This window comes from Silurus aristotelis, assembly GCF_946808225.1.
Source record: "Silurus aristotelis genome assembly, chromosome: 21".
In the NCBI taxonomy this organism is placed as follows: Eukaryota; Metazoa; Chordata; class Actinopteri; order Siluriformes; family Siluridae; genus Silurus; species Silurus aristotelis.
The window spans coordinates 6,655,714-6,677,567 of record NC_139594.1 but is presented as its reverse complement, the minus strand read 5'-3'; the positions used below and the strand labels follow the sequence as shown (position 1 = coordinate 6,677,567).

The 21,854-nt window shown below is 36.2% G+C and overlaps 1 protein-coding gene across 2 annotated transcripts; it reads left to right on the top strand.

Moving 5' to 3' along the window:
• The first annotated feature begins 9,363 nt into the window (after positions 1–9,363).
• Positions 9,364–13,040, top strand: gper1 (G protein-coupled estrogen receptor 1). 2 transcript variants are annotated; one of them, XM_083523874.1, is made up of 2 exons: positions 9,364–9,510; positions 11,059–13,040. In XM_083523874.1, the coding sequence occupies exon 2, from the start codon at positions 11,507–11,509 to the stop codon at positions 12,605–12,607; it is 1,101 nt and encodes a 366-aa protein (XP_083380000.1). In that variant the 5' UTR covers positions 9,364–9,510; positions 11,059–11,506; the 3' UTR covers positions 12,608–13,040. The 2 variants fall into 2 exon arrangements, with proteins under 2 accessions (XP_083380000.1, XP_083380001.1); XM_083523875.1 differs by having other exon boundaries at positions 11,054–13,040.
• The last annotated feature ends 8,814 nt before the right edge of the window (positions 13,041–21,854 follow it).

The following is a 21,854-nucleotide window of genomic DNA, read 5'->3' as shown; positions in this document are numbered from 1 at the left end:
GTTATTTATTAGGAAGACACACTTATTGGAGGAGAAGATGGAAGGATGTACCATCTTCCTGTATCATGCAAATCCAGCGTTATAGAACAAGTGGTTACTATTGGACATCGTTGGGTTTTTTCTCTTCTCATTCTAATTGCACCCCCTCTGGCGTCTGCTTGCTTTTAAATGAGTTGATGTGGTAGTTGCACACAGCTGGTGACTCGAGCCAGGGACAACAAATCAAATGTGACATTAGTTGTGTTTAAGCTTGACAATGTTTAAGTTAATGACACGCACTCGCCGTCTGTGACGGTCCCTTTCTTAGAATTTCTAGGTGCACTATTAAGAAGTAACCCTGTGGGATACCAAACGTTCAGTGAACAGGGGGAATTTATATGCCAAGCTGGGAATAATAATGCTGTGTTGAGGCACAGCTTTGAACATCGCTCATGTCCAACACAGTGATGAAGCAGTTAGATGGACATCACTGCAGGTTAAAAAACCAGTCAAACCAGTTTAGCATAAAAACCCAAAGATGAGCTATCATGAGGCATGCAAATGGGCAACAAGCAAACAGCAATGAACTAGACAAGACTAAATCAGTAGCTTATGGTCAAAAGATTAATCAAGCAAATAGTTCATCGCACCGAGTTGATGATTGGGATGGTTGGGGGACGTGGAGGAAAATATCTTGTTTAACGTCGAATTTATTTAGCTTGCAATTTTCTTTTTTTCTTTATAGGCACATGGTTTAGTGTAGCTCATGTGGCTTTATAGAAATAGATGCTTAAACAAAACGATCTGCCAATAGAACAAGCCTGAAATGAGGTTTAATAATCTTTATTGTATTTAAATTGGTCTACTGTCGTCTTTCATTAAGAAATACTAGAAACATTTTTGGTCTATTTATAAGATATTTATTATTATTTATGCAGTTTGAGCTACAAGGAATGAGCTATAATAGATTACACATATAAAATAAAAAAATATAATACTGTGGTCAAAACACTAATCAAGCCAATGGAGGATCATATTTCCAGATATACATTTTAAATTGATTTTTTTCTCAAATAAATGGTTCTGATGCCTACATGGCCACTTAACCCTGTCTGCTCCAAACAGGAGGTTTGAGGATGGATTTGGACTGTAGTTAATGTCAACAGTCTGCTACATTGACTCAGGACTACAGTTTGCATCTGATCATCATCACTGCACATCTCACCATCGTTTTTTGCAATAAATGGACATTCGGTGCCTCCCAGATGAGGATGGGTTCCCTCTCGAGTCTGGTTCCTCTCAAGGTTTCTTCCCTATGCCATCTCAGGGGGTTTTTCCTTGCCACAGTCGCCACCGGCTCACTCATCAGGGACACACTTACTTATATAGAACATATTTATTTTTTATCACCACATTATCTGTGTAAAGCTGCTTTGAGACAGTGTTCATTGTTAAAAGCGCTATACAAATACAAATTAATTGAATTGAATTGCTTCAGGGCTGCCATGTTATTGCCAAATTACCAGGTAGGGAATTTTACTGTACCGTAACGATTTCATGACAAATAAAGGCTTTTTCTTACTAAACCAGAGCATATGATGAAGTAAGACTGCAAACACGTAAACGTCGTTCCCAATCAAAATACAGTATATACTCAAGTTGTATATATAGAAAAGAAATTGCTTTGCTACAATGTTAATTATTAAAAAGTGCAATACAAACTACAATTTATTTTAATTCAATTGAACTCTAACCAACCAAAATAGGTAATGATGGAGAACACACTAGCTATCTCTCATTATATAAAAAAAAAAATAAACCAGACAATAAAAAAAAATAAAAATTATTTATCTTAAAAAGTCCCCGTTTTGTCATTTCTACTTTCTTCTATTTCCATTTAATCTCTTCTCTAATCGTTTTCTTCTTTTCTTTTCTCTTCTTTTTGGTTCACTTAAATTTTACTTCTGTTCTTTTATTTCTGTGCTTTTTCTGTTTATTTCTTTGGTCTTCTCCCCCTTATTTCTCCCACCTCTTCTATTTTTTTTGTTAGCTTTCTCTTCCTGTCTTCTCTTTTTTTATCTCATCTTTTATAATCTCATTTTATTTCTTTTTTTTTTAAATGTAGAATTAGTGCAATATACCTTCCTATGCAGGATTCATGGAATCCCCTTTCCAGTATCACAAGACATTTACTTAAAAGGATTTTGCACATTGACAAGATGCTACTTGGCACCGTGACTAGCTGGAGGTTGGCACCTAATTTGTTAATTTGAGAAAATAATGTTTTTATTATTATTATTATTATTATTATTATTATTATTATTATTATTATTATTATTATTATTATTATTATTATACAGGAATAAAGAAATAAATATTTTTACTATTATTATATTGTCCATAATTCCAGTGGGCTGCTGGTATGAAGCAAGCAGCTGAGCCACATTATTACAGTATGCAGAATAAGCGAATCAGGTTTAAATAGGTTTATATATTTTAAATGTATATATGTATAGATATACAGTATGTACTGTGGGAATTAAAGAAAGCTTCATCAGGGCTTAATGACATGTACATGAGCATTGCACAAATACTTTTGAAGCAGTACTAAAGCGTTTATATACAGATTGTCTTAAAGATATTGTCCAGCATCATTCTAGGAGAATATAACACTCAAAAACTCAAAAGATAATTTATAACACTGCTATGGAGGACAGTGTGTTAAGCAACATCTGGTTGTGATATTAGAAGGTTGAGCAATGCGTTATATTGTGAGGGCTTTATGGCATAATGAAGTCACACACACACACACACACACACACACACGTTTTTTTGTTTTTTTTGCATCTGAATAAAAGATATTCTTGAATCCCTTCCCTTCAACCATAAAACATAAGACAGCATATGCTTTGTGTCATTTTCTGTTCTTTTGTCTACTTTGACTGCACAATTTGTGCTTTGTCCATTGCAGTTTCACTTCCAGAGACATTTTATGGGAGAAAATAAAAAGATGTTAAAGAAAATAATCCACTGTTTGTGTTCAGTACTGTACATGTGATGATGTGTTGCAGATGTGTCAGAGACGTGAGCTAAAAAACAGGGATGTTTGAGTCACTTTAATCCTCTAAAATGACTTGAATCTATAGTTTGGCAGAAAAAGAATGCAGCCTTCACTTCATTTCATACTGTTTTTTTTTTTTCTTTGAGCACTAATGGAGCAGGTTTGCAAACTAATCTGATATCATTCATTAACACCAAATAATCTGATGTGGAGGAGGTAAGTAATGGAAAATTTATTCTCCTCTTTTCTTTCTTTTCAGTTTTTTCCTTTTTAGTTTTTCTTTTCTTTTCCCCTTTTCTCTCCTCTCTTCAGTTCTTTTCTCTTTAGGCCTCATAAGATCTCTTCTCTTCTTTTTTGCTTCTCTTTCCGTCTCTACTATTTTATTTTCTCTCTTCACCTCCTTTATTTTCACTTCAGGTCTCTTTTTTTTTCTTTTCTCCATTTTTTTTCTCCTCTTCTCTTTGCTTTAGTTCTCTTCTCTATTCTTCTTATCTCTTTATTTCTTTCTTGCCTTCTGTTCACTTTTATTCTCATTTCTTCATCCTCTTATCTTCATGTCTTGTGTTTTGTATTCATTCTCATGTCTCTCTATTTATCTCTTTTTAATGTCTCGTTTCTTCTCCCCGTATCTGACACATTTTTTGGTTTGTATGTTTGTTTGTTTGTTTGTTTTTCTTAACTTTTTTTTTTTTTCATTTCATTTTTTTAAATATGCAGTGCATTTGAATGTGTTTTGAATTATTTTATAAAAGCCGCCTTGAATTACTGTCACGATTTATTTTTCCGTTTTCTTTTTACGTGCACACTACGATCCCCTCATGACAACGAGCTCTTCTGCTCTTTCATATCAGTGCCTTCTCCTGAAACAGTAATCTCTTAATACTAAAACAAATAAATAAACAGAAAAAGGATCTAACACTCTACTCGTCTGCGTTCTCTTTCCAGATAAACACTGTTCTAATTCAAGATTCACAGAATGAAGATCTGACCATCTGAAGATCTGATCATTATGCTAGAACAGGTTTCAGTCTCCTTGTTCAGGTAAAAGGAAAATGTAGTCCTATCACATTCAAAGACATCCTATAGAACTTTGTGGCTCCAACTTTGTGGTAACAGCTTTGGAAAGAACCACAAATGGCTGGAAAAATCAGATGTCCCAATACTTGTGTAGTGTATGTTTCAGAAAAGCAGAAACAATGTGACTTCTTTATGATTATTCTCTAATAAAGAGCAGCTGTGCAAGATGTGCAATTTTGAATGCAGGTTCAGCAGGTTGATGTAGTGAGTGTTGTGGAATGAATTCAGGCTGTGCTCCTTGGTCTTCTCCTCTTTGAGAGACTGAATTGCCTGTGGGAGAATAGGTTCTCCTCATTCTCTCAGTTGTTGTCCTTCAGGGATCAGAAGTGTTTCCTAACTGGAGCCCACTTTAGATCATTCCTCTGTAGTCTAAAGACTAGTGTCAGAAAGTACTAGAGAGGTGTGAAGGTGTGAGATGGGAACACCACAGAAAGGTTTTGGAGAGTCTGTTCCTTTCACTGTAGAGGACATAATAAGTAGACAGATGTCAGGATTATAGACAGAAACTACATTTCCCAGTAGCCACTGCACCCACAGATTACTTGGTCACATCTCTGTAAAGACTCTCCCCTATTTCTTGTCACCCTGATTAGCATTCAGCCTTCACAGCACTCATTGTGTCATGTTTGTCTTTCCATGCTTCTTGTTGTTTAATGCTGTTGGTTATGTTCATGTTCAGGGTTTGTTTTTTGTTTTTATAGTCTTTGTGTATGTTTCTAGTTCTGTGTTTGCTCAGTACAATTACATTCTGCGCTTGCATCCACCTTTGCTTCAAATACATGACAACAGCAGATGGTCATCTCTAGACAGCAGAATCTGTGCACTGTGGTTGGCCTTTAATCAGCTACTTCACAGTGAAAAGCTGAGCACCTGAATGCACTGAGTGGAAAGAAAAAATGCCTGTTATTAACTTTTTTAATGTCTAAATGAGGGAAAAAAAAAGTAAAGACTAAATGGTCCTATCTGGCTCAAAATTGAATGCATGCATTGTGTTATCAAGTGTGTAGCAGTGTTTTTTTGTGTGTATGACATTAACTTGGTTTTTTTTTTCCCTTAAAAGAGAACTAGGGGCTTTTATTCATTGCTGGTTCGCAAAGGTTATTAATAAAAACAGCACATTTCCACAACTGTCTTATTTTATGTCATAGCTTCAGGCAAAATTTCCTCTGTCTCCACTTTACTAAAATGTACTTGACCATGTCCCATTTATTTCTTTTTCATCTTGCTTTGGACAGTTTTGCCTTATATCTCATATATCTCACAAACATTTTTGTTTTTCTTAGATTACTCTGCCCATCTTTACTTCTAAGAAACTCTGCTTTTCTAATATTAATACCAAATATTTAATACTAATTCATGTTTCTGGCCCATGGCTATTTAGCCTTATTAATTGTAAAATGTTCCTCCAGCATTATTGGGGTTTTTTTTTTTAGGAACATTTAATTTTCCAGCCTTTTGTTGCCCCGTCCCAACTTTTTTGAGACGTGTTGCAGTTATCAAAGTGAAAATTACCCTATTTGTTTAAACCATTTTGGTCCATAAGTCCATCCTCATCACTCCCAATAAAAATCTCAGCATCTTTAACTCTGTTACCTCCAGTTACACATCCTGTCTTTTAGTCCCGCAAACATTATAGTCCACGGAGACTCCTATCTGACCTCATCCGTCAACCTGTCTATTACCACTGCAAACAGGAAAGGGCTCAGAGCCCTTGATGCAGTTCAACCTCCACCTTGAACCAGTCTGTCATTCCTACTGCACACTTCACTGCTTTCACACTGTCCTCATACATGTCCTGCACCACCCTCACATACTTCTCTGACACACCTGACTTCCTCATACAATACCACAACTCCTCTTTCAGCACCCTGTCATACGCTTTCTCTAAATCCACAAATAAACAATGCACAATGCAACTCCATCTGACCTTCTCTATATTTTTCCATCAACATTACCAAAGCAAATATTGTGTCCATAGTGCTTTTCCTCGGCATGAAACTATACTGTTGCTCACTGATAGTCAAAAAGATCCTGGAAAGCTAGACATCATGCCGAGATCCAAAGAAAGTAATTGAGATCTATCAGTCTGGAAAAGGTTATAAAGTCATTTCTAAAGCTTTGGGACTCCAGTGAACCACAGTGAGAGCCATTATTCACGAATGGCAAAAACATGGAACAGTGGAGAACCTTCCCAGCAGTGACCGGCCGACCAGGATTACTCCAAGAGCACAGCGACGACTCATCCAAAAGGTCACAAAAGACCCCACAACAACATCCAAAGAACTGCAGGCCTCACTTGCCTCAGTTAAGATCAGTGTTCATGACTTTACCATAAAAAAAAAGACAGCAAAAATGGTCTGCATGGCAGAGTGAGGAGCCACAATGACACTGCGCTAACTCTAGTTTTTTTTTTTTTTTTTTTTTTTTATACCCCTGGCATTGTTGTATGTTTTTAAGTCTAAAAATAATTTGTTTAACAAATTTGAGGTCCACCACTTTATACGTTCCTAAGGAGACTCTTTTTAACTGTTCCACGCGTAAAAATTTTTTTTATTTTAAGGCACATTTCGGTACAAATACGTGTACCATTACATATTTTTATATATATATATATATATATATATATATATATATATATATATATATATATATATATATATATATATATATATATATATATATATATTAAAGCAGTTTATAAAAATTAAGAAACATTGCAATCTATATACACTGTGCAAAATTGCTGGAATATAAAAAAATTTATTTGGATTGTACATTGAACAATTAGCTCAATGGTTCATAGTAAAAATACCAGAAAATGCATTAAAATAGAAAACATTCTCCCTAAAAATGAATTGCATTTTTTTTTTTCAAATACAGTTCTCATAGATATTACAATTTTTATACTTAAATTCATTTGATAATAACTGCTTGACAATAACTGCTTGTACTGTAAAATATCTCCCAACACTGATTGATCAGCTTTATCAGGCAAATGTGCTGGATTAAGTATTGTACACACTATATAGACAAAAGTTTGTGGACACATGGCCATGAGATTCGTATGTGCATTTTTAACATCCGATTCCACATTTAATACCTATTTGCCTATTGGTTATAATACCACCACTCTTCTGGGAAGATGTTCTACTAGATTTTGGTGTGTTAGTGGAGATTTTTGATCATTCAGCCACAAGGGTGTTAGTAAAGTCTGGGCTGCAGTAAGTGTTCCAATTCATCCCAAAGATGCTTATTGTCCTGTTAAGGGTCAGAGCTTTATAGCAGGCCACTTAAAATCTTCCTCTTCAGTGTATATAAAGCATATCTTCATTAAGTTTGCTTTGTGCACAGGAGGTTCCACCTGCTGGAACAGGTTTGGGCATCCTAGTTCAAGTGAAGAGAAAATTCAATGCTCTATATACAAAGAAATTTTATACAGTTGTGTTCTTCCAACTTTGTGGTAATAGTTTGAGGGAAAAACTACTATAAAGCTACTAATATTAGCTTTTCAAGACAGTGTGCCTTTTAAGTTGTTGGATCGTAATAATATTCCTGCTGCCCATGATGTTAAATATTAAAAGTGGATTTGTTTATTTAACCCGGCCACGATCAAACGCTCCTTGTTACAGGCCATTCAGTGCACAACAAAATGGTCTTGTAAAAGACATCAATGACATTTACTTGCATTTCATTGGGCAGCCTCTCGTTTTTTCCAGTGAGTACTCTGTTCAAACAGAATCAATTCCCAAATGATTTTTCTTCAAGCTATTTATAATAAACTCCCTGAAATATGAGAATCGCTCTGTTTAGGGGTAACCTTTTTTGTAAAAATATACAATTTTGGTCTATTTCAATGCACATTCTAAACATGTATAATTATATATAGTTTCTTTCCTGAGTGAAGACTAATGACTAGGGAAGGTTCCAGCATCCAACTGCTTATTATATAAACATTTCATAAATATTCTATAATGTTGGAGAATGAATGAAAGCCCATAACATGAAATTGGAGGGTTTTTTAAAACTTAAATTTTTTTTTTTTTTTTATAAAATGAAATCATCATTGTGAATTTAGTGATTGAGTCACTTTTTGTTCTATAATAGTTTATTGTTTTTAATTTATTATTATAGTTTATTGAACATTCAGGACAGCGTGTGAACAAGTCAACGTGTTATAAATGTAAAATTCAGTTTTAAATGCATTTAAAAATCATTCATTTCCCTTAATAAATTAGAATAAACACCAAATGATATAGAAATAAATAGGAAAAACGAAAAATATAGGGGGAAAAAATGTGTCTGGCTGCAATTTTACATTTAGTAGGTAATTCTTTATGGATTCTGTTTTTCAGTCCACTTGTAGTCTTTATACTGTAATATGTTATATTCTTTATTATACATTTATGAAGCCCATGAGCCAGCAACGTTATTTTTTATGCATTCAAGCTAAAATATTCATCAAATTTTTATTCTGTAAAACATAATGTGGAAAAATGTGTCTAAATCAGTTCACTTATCAAATATAAATGGCAGAGAGAAAGTTGTATTAAAAAACAAAATCATACATTTTTCCAACATTACTTTATAAATGTGATGTTTATGAACGTATATTATAAACATCAAATTTCATTGCTATCATAGTGATCAGTGTGTGTGTGTGTGTGTGTGTGTGTGTGTGTGTGTGTGTGTGTGTGTGTGTGTGTGTGTGTGTGTGTGTGTGTGTGTGTGTGTGTGTGTGTGAATGTGTATAATGTTATATTAGCACATTTATAATGATCCATCTTCTCAAATGCGTCATATGATATATGCTAAATATTTGATAAAAAAGGATAGCGCATTCCGTCTTTTTTTAACACTCCATCTCAATCCCCCGATTGCGATACCGCTCGACATGATGGTGTTCTTTTCGCAGCAGAGATTCGAACCAGTCACAAGGTGTGACTTTTAGAAGTCAGCTGCCTCTACACAATAATTCAGGCGATTGGAAGGCGTAGCTGGGAATATTTTGAGAAGCAGGAGATGTATATGCATTCACCTGTTACAAAGTCACTCAGGTCAGTGGGTTCTTCTCATCTTTGATGCTGCAGGGCAAGTGAAGACAGAGCTGAGGAAAAGAGGAGAAAGCAAATGAGGTGGTGGGGGAGCTTAAACAGACAGTCTACGTACACACACACACACACACACACACACACACACACAGCAAATCTCAGGAGTGAGCTGGAATAGTGGAAAGCTGTTCTGGCTGTCCTTGGCTCGATCCCACTCTCAGGCAGGGCTTCGCATGTAGGGGGCGCTTGGAGTGGAACCGTATGTGGGATTACAAATCTCTGAGGCTTGTCTGACTTCTTCGACGGAGATCTGCGCCGCCTGTGTGACAGCCACACGCCTGGAAGGTAAGAACCCTTTCTGTTTTTTTTTCCACTAGGTCATGAAATCTTGCTCGTGAAGGTCTATCTGCTAACTCGCTGAAGATGTGTTTGCAATTGAAAACAGTCATGTGTGGCAAACAGCCTGACTTGAGCGTGAGAAAATACCTCTTGATGTCTTTTTATTTTGGCAGATTAAAAGTTCATCACTCACACTGGCATAGGTCAGACAGAAATGGGAATTTATCACCACACATTATTTTATAAGTGCATTTGGTCATTGGAGTCAAAACTGTCGGAAGAATTCGTATAATTGATATGTTTGGAAAATTACAAAAGTTTTTTAATAATTAGTAGGGTTTCATATATGGATTAATTTTGAATAAATAGCCAGGATGCATGAAGCATCTATGCTCATACTTGTTCCATCTATTATTATCTGAGATGCTTATTTATAAGTATTTCATATTCCAGCTTATTCATAAGCTTTATCCGTTTATATTAAATGTGGTAATTTAATATTAAATCCTTTCCCTTTAAACATTTATGTTTTGGCATTCTGAAATCTATTCCAGCCAGGAAATAAAACATGCTAACTTTAGTTATTTGGCAGCACAACTTTCTTTTTCTTTCCTCAATTCAATCTATTTCACTGGAAACCTGATCCCTAAGCCTAGGGCTTTGCTGTGAAAGGTCATATGATTTATATTTGTAAGAGGCGACAAGACTATATGATATAATTACTGTAAAATCTGTACAGTTGTAGGCTTTAACATTAGGCTCTACAATGAAAAGGTCTTTTTTTAACATGACTAGAATCTGGAAAGCACGTGTTGCGTTGGGGAATTGTAGCTGTGAAAGTGTGTGTTTTACTGGAAAGTAATTAATATTTCACAGGTTTCTTCTGAGGGGAAGGAGAAAACTGAAGGGGCTCTGGTCATCCGTTAAAGGTCAAGATTTTCTCAGCTGCACGAGATTATAATTCTCATTATGGCAATACCTTTGCATTTTTAATGAGGGAAAGTGAAAAAAAAAAGATCTGCCTGGAAAGGGAATGAAATAGGAATAGGGCTTCTATACATTTTGACATTCATACATAAAAGCTTGTGAAGTAATGATAGAATGCTTATGTGCTGGTATATATATATATGTGTGTGTTATTAAATATAGATTTGCAATGCACATCTATCAGCTTGTCTATTCTAATAGTGTTCTGCTTTGCATTCCAATCACTTATTAGTGTTTCTTCTCTACTGGGATACTGACAATGTAGTACTTATTATTATTATTATTATTATTATTATCATTATTATTATTATTATTATTATTAATACTGACGTGTTATAGAAATGTGTTCTGACCATGTCATAGACGCCAAAATGAAACAGGAATTGATGCAAGGCATAGCACAGGAGAAGGGTGCCTGGTATTTTTCTTCTCTTGTAATTGCTTTTTTTCCCCTCTCTCCTTCTATCTCTGTCTTTCTGTCTCTCTGTCTGCCTCTCTCTCTCTCTCTCTTTCTCTCTCTCTCTCTCTCTCTCTCCTTTCCTCCCTTCCTCTTTCTCACTAGATTAGGTGTCACAGTAATATCGTCATCGACTTCTGGCTGGTGAATAATCATGCGTTTGGACTGGAGGAGGCAAAGAGGCACTGGAATTAAAATGTGTAAAGAACAAACTGTACAAACGAAGCATAGCCTCTAGACAGAGAGAGAGAGAGAGAGAGAGAGAGAGAGAAAGAGAGAGATAAAGACCCCTCTCATGTCAGTGTCATGGATCACACAAGTCCAGACAGCCCCTACAAATGAGACAACTACAAACATGGAGGTGCTTATTGGCATCAATTCCCATGACCGTCCTGTCTCGAGAGGCAAACTCCTCAGGATGCTATTAATTCCTGCTGAACTGTCTCTCTTGTAAGATCAGACTACCAAGAATGGGAATTACAGTCTAAATGAGCGGTCCACCTATTACTGCGAGCTGGGCACACACTCAAATGCAGTATGTAGTGGAGCTTTTGACCTATGATTCTGGACATGCAGTACAGAGACTCTGTCAGTATGGAAGAGCAGACCACCACTCTGATTCACATTTATCAGAATAGCACGGAACACTTGGTCAACACTTCGTTTGACTATAACTCGTCGGATCTGAACGAGAATGCAGACACGTATAAGTTTTATGTCATTGGGCTTTTTCTCTCCTGCCTGTACACAATCTTACTCTTCCCCATTGGCATAATTGGGAACATCCTGATACTGGTGGTTAACTTAAACCACAGAGAGAAGATGACTATCCCAGACCTTTACTTCATTAACCTGGCAGTGGCAGATCTCATTCTAGTGGCTGATTCGCTCATTGAGGTGTTTAACCTGAACGAGAAGTACTACGACTACGCTGTTCTCTGCACCTTCATGTCCCTTTTCCTGCAAGTCAACATGTACAGCAGCATCTTCTTCCTGACATGGATGAGTTTCGACCGGTACGTCGCTCTAGCCAGCTCTATGAGCAGCAGACCGCTGCGCACCATGCAGCATGCCAAGCTCAGCTGCAGCCTCATTTGGATGGCCTCCATCCTGGCCACCCTCCTGCCCTTCACCATTGTGCAGACGCAGCACACAGGGGAGGTCCACTTCTGCTTTGCTAATGTCTTCGAGATCCAGTGGCTGGAGGTGACAATCGGATTCCTGGTGCCTTTCTCTATCATCGGTTTGTGTTACTCCCTCATTGTACGTATCCTCATGCGGGCTCAGAAGCACAGGGGCCTGTGGCCACGCCGGCAAAAGGCCCTGCGCATGATTGTTGTGGTGGTGCTGGTGTTCTTCATCTGCTGGCTACCTGAGAACGTCTTCATTAGCATCCAGCTGATCCAGGGAACAGCAGATCCATCAAAGCGCACCGCATCCACCCTGTGGCATGACTACCCTCTGACTGGGCATATTGTCAACCTGGCAGCCTTCTCCAACAGCTGCCTGAACCCTATCATTTACAGTTTTCTGGGGGAGACCTTCAGAGACAAGCTGAGGCACTTTGTGAAGCAGAAAGCCAGCTGGTCAGTGGTTTATCGCTTCTGCCACCACACTCTGGACCTCAACATCCCAGTTAGGAGTGAGTCCGAAGTTTAGGACTGGATGTAGTCGCAGACCTACAGTGAATGCCTCTTGAGATTCTTCTTTGTAATTCTAAGAAGGAATGTTTTTTTCTTCTTCTCAGAATAACGCTGCTCTCGAACTGCAGACGCAGTTGGAGTAGGGCATGTGTAGTTGTAGCCACCAGCTGACAGGGGTATACAGTTTAATTGACAAAGAAGCACCATGTTTGCTTTATTTCCTGCAGAGTGTTATCTACACAAAAAAGGGATTATTCAGGGTATTTTTTTGCAAAGATTTTTGATGAGAAGGAAAGTAAACGGCAAAGACAAAATAATCTGTTTTTCCTAAAAGTGAACTAAAAAGATGAAAAAACATATAATGTATCTAAGTAATGACTTTTATACTCCAGAAAGATTGTGCTCAGTGAGCCCACGGTACGGGAACAAATAAAAAACAGACATCAAGACCTCTGACCTGTTTCTTTACTACTGCAATGGGGTATTTTTTCAAATTATATGTGGTAAGCTTATAACACTATCTATCTATCTATCTATCTATCTATCTATCTATCTATCTATCTATCTGTCTGTCTGTCTGTCTGTCTGTCTGTCTGTCTGTCTGTCTGTCTGTCTGTCTGTCTGTCTGTCTGTCTGTCTGAAATAAAAACGCTAAGGTTTCAAATGCACAAGTTTACTGCCCACCTTAACAGGAACATCTAAGAGTCTTACTGTGTGCTCAGAAAGAGGTGTTATCATTTCTAACCCCAGGTGTTGGCTCCTGTTTACCAGGGGCAGAGACAGGGGGCAGGTGGCTTGCGGAAGGTAAAAGGTAATGCAAACACATTACTTGAGCCTTCAGTAACCCATCCAACAGTGCTCTATCAGTGCTGTTTATTCAGTACAGTGCTTTCAGTCACATTTCTAGCCATGGTCATATCGCTGTGTCATTCCAGCGGGCCATGTTCCTGGTCTGTTCTTGTTCTTTTTTTAGTTGAACTGTTATTAGAAGTCACAGACACTCCTAGGCATGACAAGTAAAATGATCCTCTGGTGTACATTTTTACATTTTATGCAAACTTTTAATTAATGTCACACTACTTCATTCAGGCATGGTTCAAGACGATAGATTTTGGTGAGACAACATTAATACAAAATTAGACTAGACTAGCAAGCTTACTTAAAAATCAAAACACTTGTCATTTTTCTTTAATCAACAGTAGAATTTGATGAGTTCAGCAAAGCCTATGTAGGCTTAGATTCCTGTTCCTTGGCTGACAAGAATGTATTCCAATGGTTGTAGTAAATCCACCTCTAGATACTAGATAGTCGCCATGGAACAGAGTGGTTAATGGAGTTTCCATAGCTCAAACCATTCTGGTCATTAAGTGTTGACTTTTTACCAAGTTGTTGTTGTCTGATCACATAACTGCTGCTCAGTGAATCTTTTTAATACCATTCTGTGTAACTGTGTAAAAAGATCTCAAGAGATCAGCAATTTGTGAATTATTGTCTTTCTGGCACTGACAACATTTTCCTTATTCTGGTGTATGATGTGAATGTTAAATTAAGGTATCTGAAACTGACCTGAATGTGCATGACTTTATGCATCACATAATTGCATCAATGGGCAGGTGTGCTGGTGTTCCTAATAAAATGGGTAGTGTATGTGGTAAAGCTTTGGCTTGCCTTCCCCCATGGACAAGTCACCTCTGATTTCTAATTATATATCTGTTTGCCAACAGAGGTGGCAACATTTTACACATCCTTCACTGAAGTAGAAGTACAGACACTCGTGTTTTAAAAGATTTTGGTAAAAGTTAAAGTACTGACTACACTTTTTTACTCAGGTTTAAGTACAGAAGTTTGGGCTCTGACACTTAAGTAAAAAAAGTATTGCTGGTAACTGGACCTCAAATCATATTAATATATTAATATTAGGGCTGTAAATCGATTCATATATTTAATCATGATTAATGGAATGATTGCAACTTAATCGCACATTTTTATCTGTTCTAAATGTACCTTAAATGAATACTTTTCAAGTTTTTAATACACTTACTAATTATAACAGATGTTATAAATATATTAATTTCATTCAGAATCTTTCCCTTTGTTATTAATTATTTTATATTTATTTAATTATTTTACAATCTGGAAACTATTCTTTTAATTTCTTTTAAAATGTCATGTTTCTATAGTTATATTTTCATTTTTAGTGGTTGTTTTAATTGTTAAAAATGGTACTTTAAGAATTACGCTCTGGTTCCCGGTTGCTTTCCCTCAGTTGGCGGTAAGCACGGCTAAAGACAGGTCAATGCTGAAATTGTCTGGAAAGGCAATGTTTAGTGATTTTAAAAACATTTTCGTTAGAGTTTATTATAATTTTTATTTTATATCTTAGTAAAGAAAGGACGTCAGGAATAAATGTGTGTTGCGTTGAAAGTTTCAGGTGATCAGGAATGTCTCTGTTCTCAGTCATATTTACATCGCTGACTTTCTCTGTCTATCCATGTTAGCCATATTTCTTGTTGCCTTCTGCCTTACTTGTTGTTAGCTTCATCGGCTAGCTTACATCTGTGGTGTGTGAGAGCCAGGAAATGATACACCCGTGGTAGATATATATTTATATATAATTTAATGAGTGAAAGTAAAAAGTAGTCCAAAAATAAATAGTGAAGTAAAATAGTGATACCAGAAAAATCTAATTAAGTACAGTAACAAAGAATTTGTACTTTGCTACTTCCCTTATCTGCTATTAAACTAACACAAATGAAAATTGGTACCACTCAGATGAGGATGGGTTTCCTCTTGAGTCTGGTTCCTCACAAGGTTCGGTCTTCGTTATGCCGTCTTGTGGAGTTTTTCCTTGGCACAGTCGCCACCGGCTCGCTGAGTCGGGACAAACTTACACTTAGAAAAAGGATATAAAAAATCATTCCTATTCATTCGTTATCACCGCATTATCTGTGTAAAGCTGCTTTGAGACTATGTTCTTTGTTAAAAGCGCTATACAAATAAAATTGCATTGAATTGAATTGGAAATTCCTAGACTAGAAACTATGTAATAATAAGGCGGATATGTTTATAGCTGCTCAGACTTACATTTTATTTATTTACTTTAACAGCGGACATTGTTACACAGCAGCTTTACAGAAATCCGGAGTTAAAATTGTTTTATTACATATTAAATGTAGAATTGATGAGCCGACCAGAGAAAAAAACTTTCTTGAGACATCATGAGGAAGAAACCTTGAGAGGAACCAGATTCTGAAAAGGAAATGCATCTTCCTCTGGGAGATGCCGGACACAATAAGTCTTTAGAAACTTTATTATGGGTATCAATCGACTTTAGGTTTATTATATCAAGCTGTTTTTTTTATTTATTATTATTTACTGTCACTGATGGAAAACTGAGAGTAAACTGCTCTTGAAAACTACAGTCCTTGGGTGATCCTAAAAATGAACATCTACAGTCATCTTTTGGAGATGCTCTGACTGTCTAGCCTCACAAGTTGGATCTCATTAAATTCGCTTTGTTATGCTTACAGTTTTTTCCTGCTTCAAACTCATTAGTTTTAAAGTCTTACTGCTCACTGCTGCCTCACTGCTAATATATAATATATTATATGCTAATATATAATAATATTATTTACATTACCTGTCAGTGGTTTTAATGTTTTGGCCATTCAAACTTTGTAAATTTGCAATTGACCAATAATGCAAAATTCATAAAAAAAATTTACCTGACTGATCAAGAGGTTCTAATTTTCTGTATTAATAGTCACAGATTCAATTAATAAAACATGATGTAAACAATACAATATCACATGCTGCATGTAGTCATCTGGTGACTCTCGATAGTAAAACAGCACAATGTAATAGCTAGTGTGTATAAATATGATAAAACCCCTATTTCAATAGCAAACACCATGACATACAGTATTACTGACTCCAGTAGTTTGACTCTCAGGAGTTCTGGATCACCACAGAATGAACCACTTGACCAAATTAATCCACCTCCAATGTAAACCCAATAATATTATGTTATGTGAGCTCTTCTGCTGGCTTGTTCTATTGTAACTAAGATTGTTGTTAATAGATTTACAACAACTATTCATTCAAACCACAAGGGTAAACTCTTATTCCTCACTAAGAGTGGCTGAAAATCCACCAAGTAAAATCATTTCAAAATCCTTATACTGTACACATCAGCCCAGGAGAGCAAGAAACAACAAGGCACTCATGTCCTCCTCACCTTACAAGAAAAATCTGCACACTGTGATGAACATCAACTTGATACCAAATATAACAGTAAACTATAATATATAAATAAAAAAGTGCTTAATAAATAATGAGAAGGGCATTGTTGGGATTGTCCAATTCCTTTCTTATGAGGATTCCCATTCCAAGCTCACTCACATAGATGATATGTGATATCACCCAAATGAGGATGGGTTCCCCTTTTGAGTCGGGTTCCTCTCAAGGTTTCATAACATCTCAGGGAGTTTTTCCTTGCCACAGTCGCCATGGCTGCTCATCAGGGATAAATATACATCGTTCACCTTAACTCTTAAAGTCTGTAAAGCTGCTTTGAGACAAAGTCTGTTGTGAAAAGTGCTAAAGAAATAAATTTGACTTGACATGGATGAACAATCTTTGATGCACATTAAACAGTGTTTTCCAAACAATCATTATATGTGTTATAATATTTTCTCTCAGCCGACCTGTGACGGTAAAAGTAGTCTGCAAATCATAATCCTTATTTGGATTATAATTCATTACAATCCATGTAAAAGCATATCTTCATGGAGCTGGCTTTGTGCACAAGGGCACAGATTTGGGTCTTTATTTAATAATAATGCACCCACAGACATCCTATACAATTGTGTGCCTCCAACATTATGGTACCTGTCTGGGGAAGAACCACATATGGCTGGAAACGTCAGGAAGCCCAATACTATGTTCATATAGTGTACTTTCTGCATAATGGGTTATGCAACTTTCAAAGAAAGATAAGGCCTGAAAACCTGCTACTGGTTTAGAACCACCAAATCATCCATTTATTTCGGCCGATTGCTCATAGTTACACAAACACAATTATTTATGTCCCAGAAAAACAATGAAAATGTGCATAGAAAAAACATTTTGATGAGCCAATTATACACTGTGCTGTATGAGCCTGGAACTGCAAGAAAGCACCTATAAGAAAGCTGAATGCAGCAAAATCCTATTTGTAAAGCAAATTACAGTACATTTCCCTTTTAATATTATTTTTTCCATTCCTTTTGCAGGTGCTCATAAAAAAATAAAAAAAAGGCTACAAAATATGAAGGTTAAAAAATTTTTAATGTGCACAGTTTCACTTGATGTCACCCATATGAGGATGGGTTCCCCTTTGAGTCTGGTTCCTCTCAAGGTTTCTTCCTCATATCATCTAAGGGAGTTTTTTCTTGCCACAGTCGCCACGGCTGCTCATCAGGGATAAACGCACACCATTCACCTTCACTGTTGTTTTCTGTAAAGCTGCTTTGAGACAATGTCTGTTGTGAAAAGCGCTATACAAATAAACTTGACTTGACTTGACTTGACTCACGTTTTATATTTATTTTATTAAAGCCACTAATGTCAGTTAAACCTTTCTGACATGACATTTCGTTTCGAAATTCCGTGACATTTCTTGGCGTGACATTTTTGACACTGATTTAACATGCTGGGATTCTCTGCTCCTTCTTAAACTCTGCTGTGTTGTGAGTTAGATGGTCTGGATTTAATTTAATGTGCATTTGTGGTAAAACTTAATTTGCATTATCAGGCAAACTCAGAAACGTTTTGTGCACTTTTATTAGATCTCTGTCAAATTTCACATTTACTCTTAATTTTAACTCCTACTTCCTCAGAGAACAAATTTTTCTTTAATGTGAGACATTAATTGATCTTAAGTTAAATATGAAGAAATCTAGTTTAAAAGTTCACACTTCCTGGCACCAGAATATGCAGTGTGATTGTTTTCTGCAATTTTCTGTATATACTTTATTTATGAATATTTTAATGGTGATATTAAAAAGGAAAACCTCAAATCTTCCAATAGCTTGACCAGTAACATTAGTGCAGCTGAGCAATTTATATATTATGAGCTTTTATTCATGGGAAGTGGTAAGAATGATTCATGAGGTGCTAAATGTAAAAATAAAAAAATAAAATATTTTTTTCTGTCTGATGAGTTATGAATGTCGGATGCTAATAGTCATATATTTACTTGTAATTTCGAAGTAAAAATATAGATGTAAAACAAAAGTAATACATGCTGAAGTTAATTGGTGTAACAGTACACAAAATTCACGGTCCGGTACGTACCTCGGATTTTAAGTCACGGTTCGGTTTAATTTTGGTACGGTGTGGGGAGGAGAATTACAGAACATATAATTGCTTGCCATTTTTTTTATTATCATAGTTTCTTATTATTAATATTTTTGGCTTTTAAACAGTTTATTTTTTCAACAATTTTTTTATCATTTCTTATTCATTTTTGTTTTTTATAATTATGGCGTTAGCCGCTAACCAGGTAGTGGCTAAGCTTTGGATTCTTTAGCTTTTTCACGCATTCACAATACAAATATTATTTACTATACATAGTTAGTAGCCACAGTGACACTGCGCTAATTAGAGTTTCTTTTTTATACCCCTGCCATTGTTATGTTTGTTTTCAAGTTTAATAAGATTTCTTCTTTTAAAAAATGCGGTCCGCCACTTAATATGTTTCTGAGGGAACTCAGAGTTTAACTATGTTCCGCAAGTATAAAGGATTGCATTCAGTGCACATGTGTACCGAACCGAAAGCTCTGTACCGAAAAGATTTAGGTACGAATATGTGTACCGTTACACCCCTACTAAAGTTAAACATAAATGTACATTTTAATTGTAAAAGATCAACTTTGTTCATTTACACCACCCTTTGGGGAAACACAGCAGGTTGCCAGCAGCACAGTTTTTATGTCAAATGCCATTTTTTTTGTTTATGCTTAATGCTGCAAATTTTGGAGCAAAAGCATAATGCCTTATGCCTTATACCGATTTGTCTACATGCATACATTTGTAACATCATAGTATTATAAAAAATTTGATTACATTTGTTTGTATTTGATTACAAATTATATTAAATTTGAAAACGCTCTGCTGCTAAGGAGCGTGTTAAATAGAACAAATGTAAATGATAAATGTTTAATAAATATGGTAATAGTAATTAGACTGTAGAAGAAGAAAAATTGCTTTCTTATGCTCCGAAACTACAGAATTCACTTCAGTGGTATTTAAGTGCTTAATACTGCATACTTATTGAATACTTAGAAGATAATTCTTAATATTGGCATTTTTCAAAACTCATCTTAAAACATTTTTTTTTAGTTACTGCATTGGTTTTAATTTTAATGCAGTTACAATTTTTTTTTGTGATTCATATATATATATATATATATATATATATATATATATATATATATATATATATATATTTGAAGGTGCGCTATGTAATAAATAATTATTGCTATTATTATTACTAGCCCAATAGGGGTTACCATTGTTGCCATGTTTTTATTTATCCCATAATCTTTGCTTAGTGTCACCATTGCCAAATCCTGACATTAATGTCCTCTGTAAAATTTTGCATCTTGATAAATAGCGAACACACCTCATTAGTGGTAGGTAAGCCGGATACTTTTAAAATGATCTACCTATATAGTGTTTCTACCTCACACCTCCAGGGTTTCTCTCCATCCTGGGTTTTATTTAATGAATGTGGAGGGATGTGATGTGTGCAGGTTCTTGTCATACATCCATAGTGGAATATCTCCTCTACCCCCTGCCAGGTTTAGTCTGGTCTGGGAAAACAAAAACAGTGGCCATCCAGCAGTTGTTTTTTCAGCTGTGACAATCTGAATGGCCTGGGAAATGAGGGCCACATATCACATTGTGATTTTTAATGTTAGAAATTACGTACAGTTCTTTCAATTAACTCACTCAAGTAGCCTAATAAACATCACATCACAGACAGACCCTAGGGAGACTTCCTTATGAGATTTGTGTATGTTCAGGCCCACACGCAATCAAGAACATGCTGAGAACCGCCTGGGGAGGTACAACTGGCAGTGATCTAGGGACCAGGATGGGAAGATGTACAAGTGATAATTTAATGAAGAGCTGGTGAGAGCCGTTACTTAAAACAAGTGACGCCAAGATGGAGCCCAGAACCTTTTCGGTACGTCCCAAGAGAATGAGTGAGTGCGGCATGTTCATTATGTGCATGTGCGAATAAAAAAACAGGATAACGCATGAACTTGCAGATACAAAGAGCAAGAGCAGAAGGCCAGAGGTCTGATGTAGACTGTGAGAAGTGTGTGACAGGAGGCCTGCAGATGCAGCTGAGACTTGAGAAAGGCTGAAGTTGAAGGACTCTGACGTCACAGATGCTGGCATGGTATGCGGATCTCCATTTTTCGTATGCACAGCCGCTCTTTTGATGTGGTTCGACCAGCTTGAACACCATACTCTAATATTAAAGTGTGCGGGTAAACAGATCAACAAAAAAAAATGTTGAGTTCTGAATTTGGAATGTTTAAACATATACATACGTTACATACACAAGCTTTACACCATCATTGTATGAACAAAATATACGTCTACGAATATTCTTCTTCTGCACTGACTCTTGTAATAGAGGCTGAGATCTTTGATTATGAAAGCGATCTGCAAAGCGAACAGCCTCAAGCTTTTGGCTGCATTAATGCATCAACAGGGGCGCAACACCAATGAGTGCACTGTCAGGGCAAAGCTAATTAATGGATTGTGAATTAATGCATAACTCTAGAGCAGAACATAACGGGGGAATTGATTTGAATAATTGAACCGACCTGCAATTACATTTGCATATTAATTTTCACTGGAGAAAGAGGAAGAAATTTAATTTAGGATTTCAGACAATCAGCAAAAGGTAGCAGGCAAGTCTGGGCTCACTGCAAGACATTTAGTTATATAATCCTGACCTCTAGTGGGCGAGTCAGAAAGTACATCTACAAGCCAATCGAGTCAGAAAACTAGTGATGTTATGCTGAATTTTTTTGCAATTTTAAAGTATTTATTTTTTATTTGGAAGTTTCAAAAAGATCTGTTTCAGAAATCATACCTTAGCCACAACGAGTAATCCAGAATTCATGCCATCAACGACACTGACATTAAGCCAAAAACTTAACAGAACTACTTTTCTTAAAAAGTAAAGAACTGGAGACCAA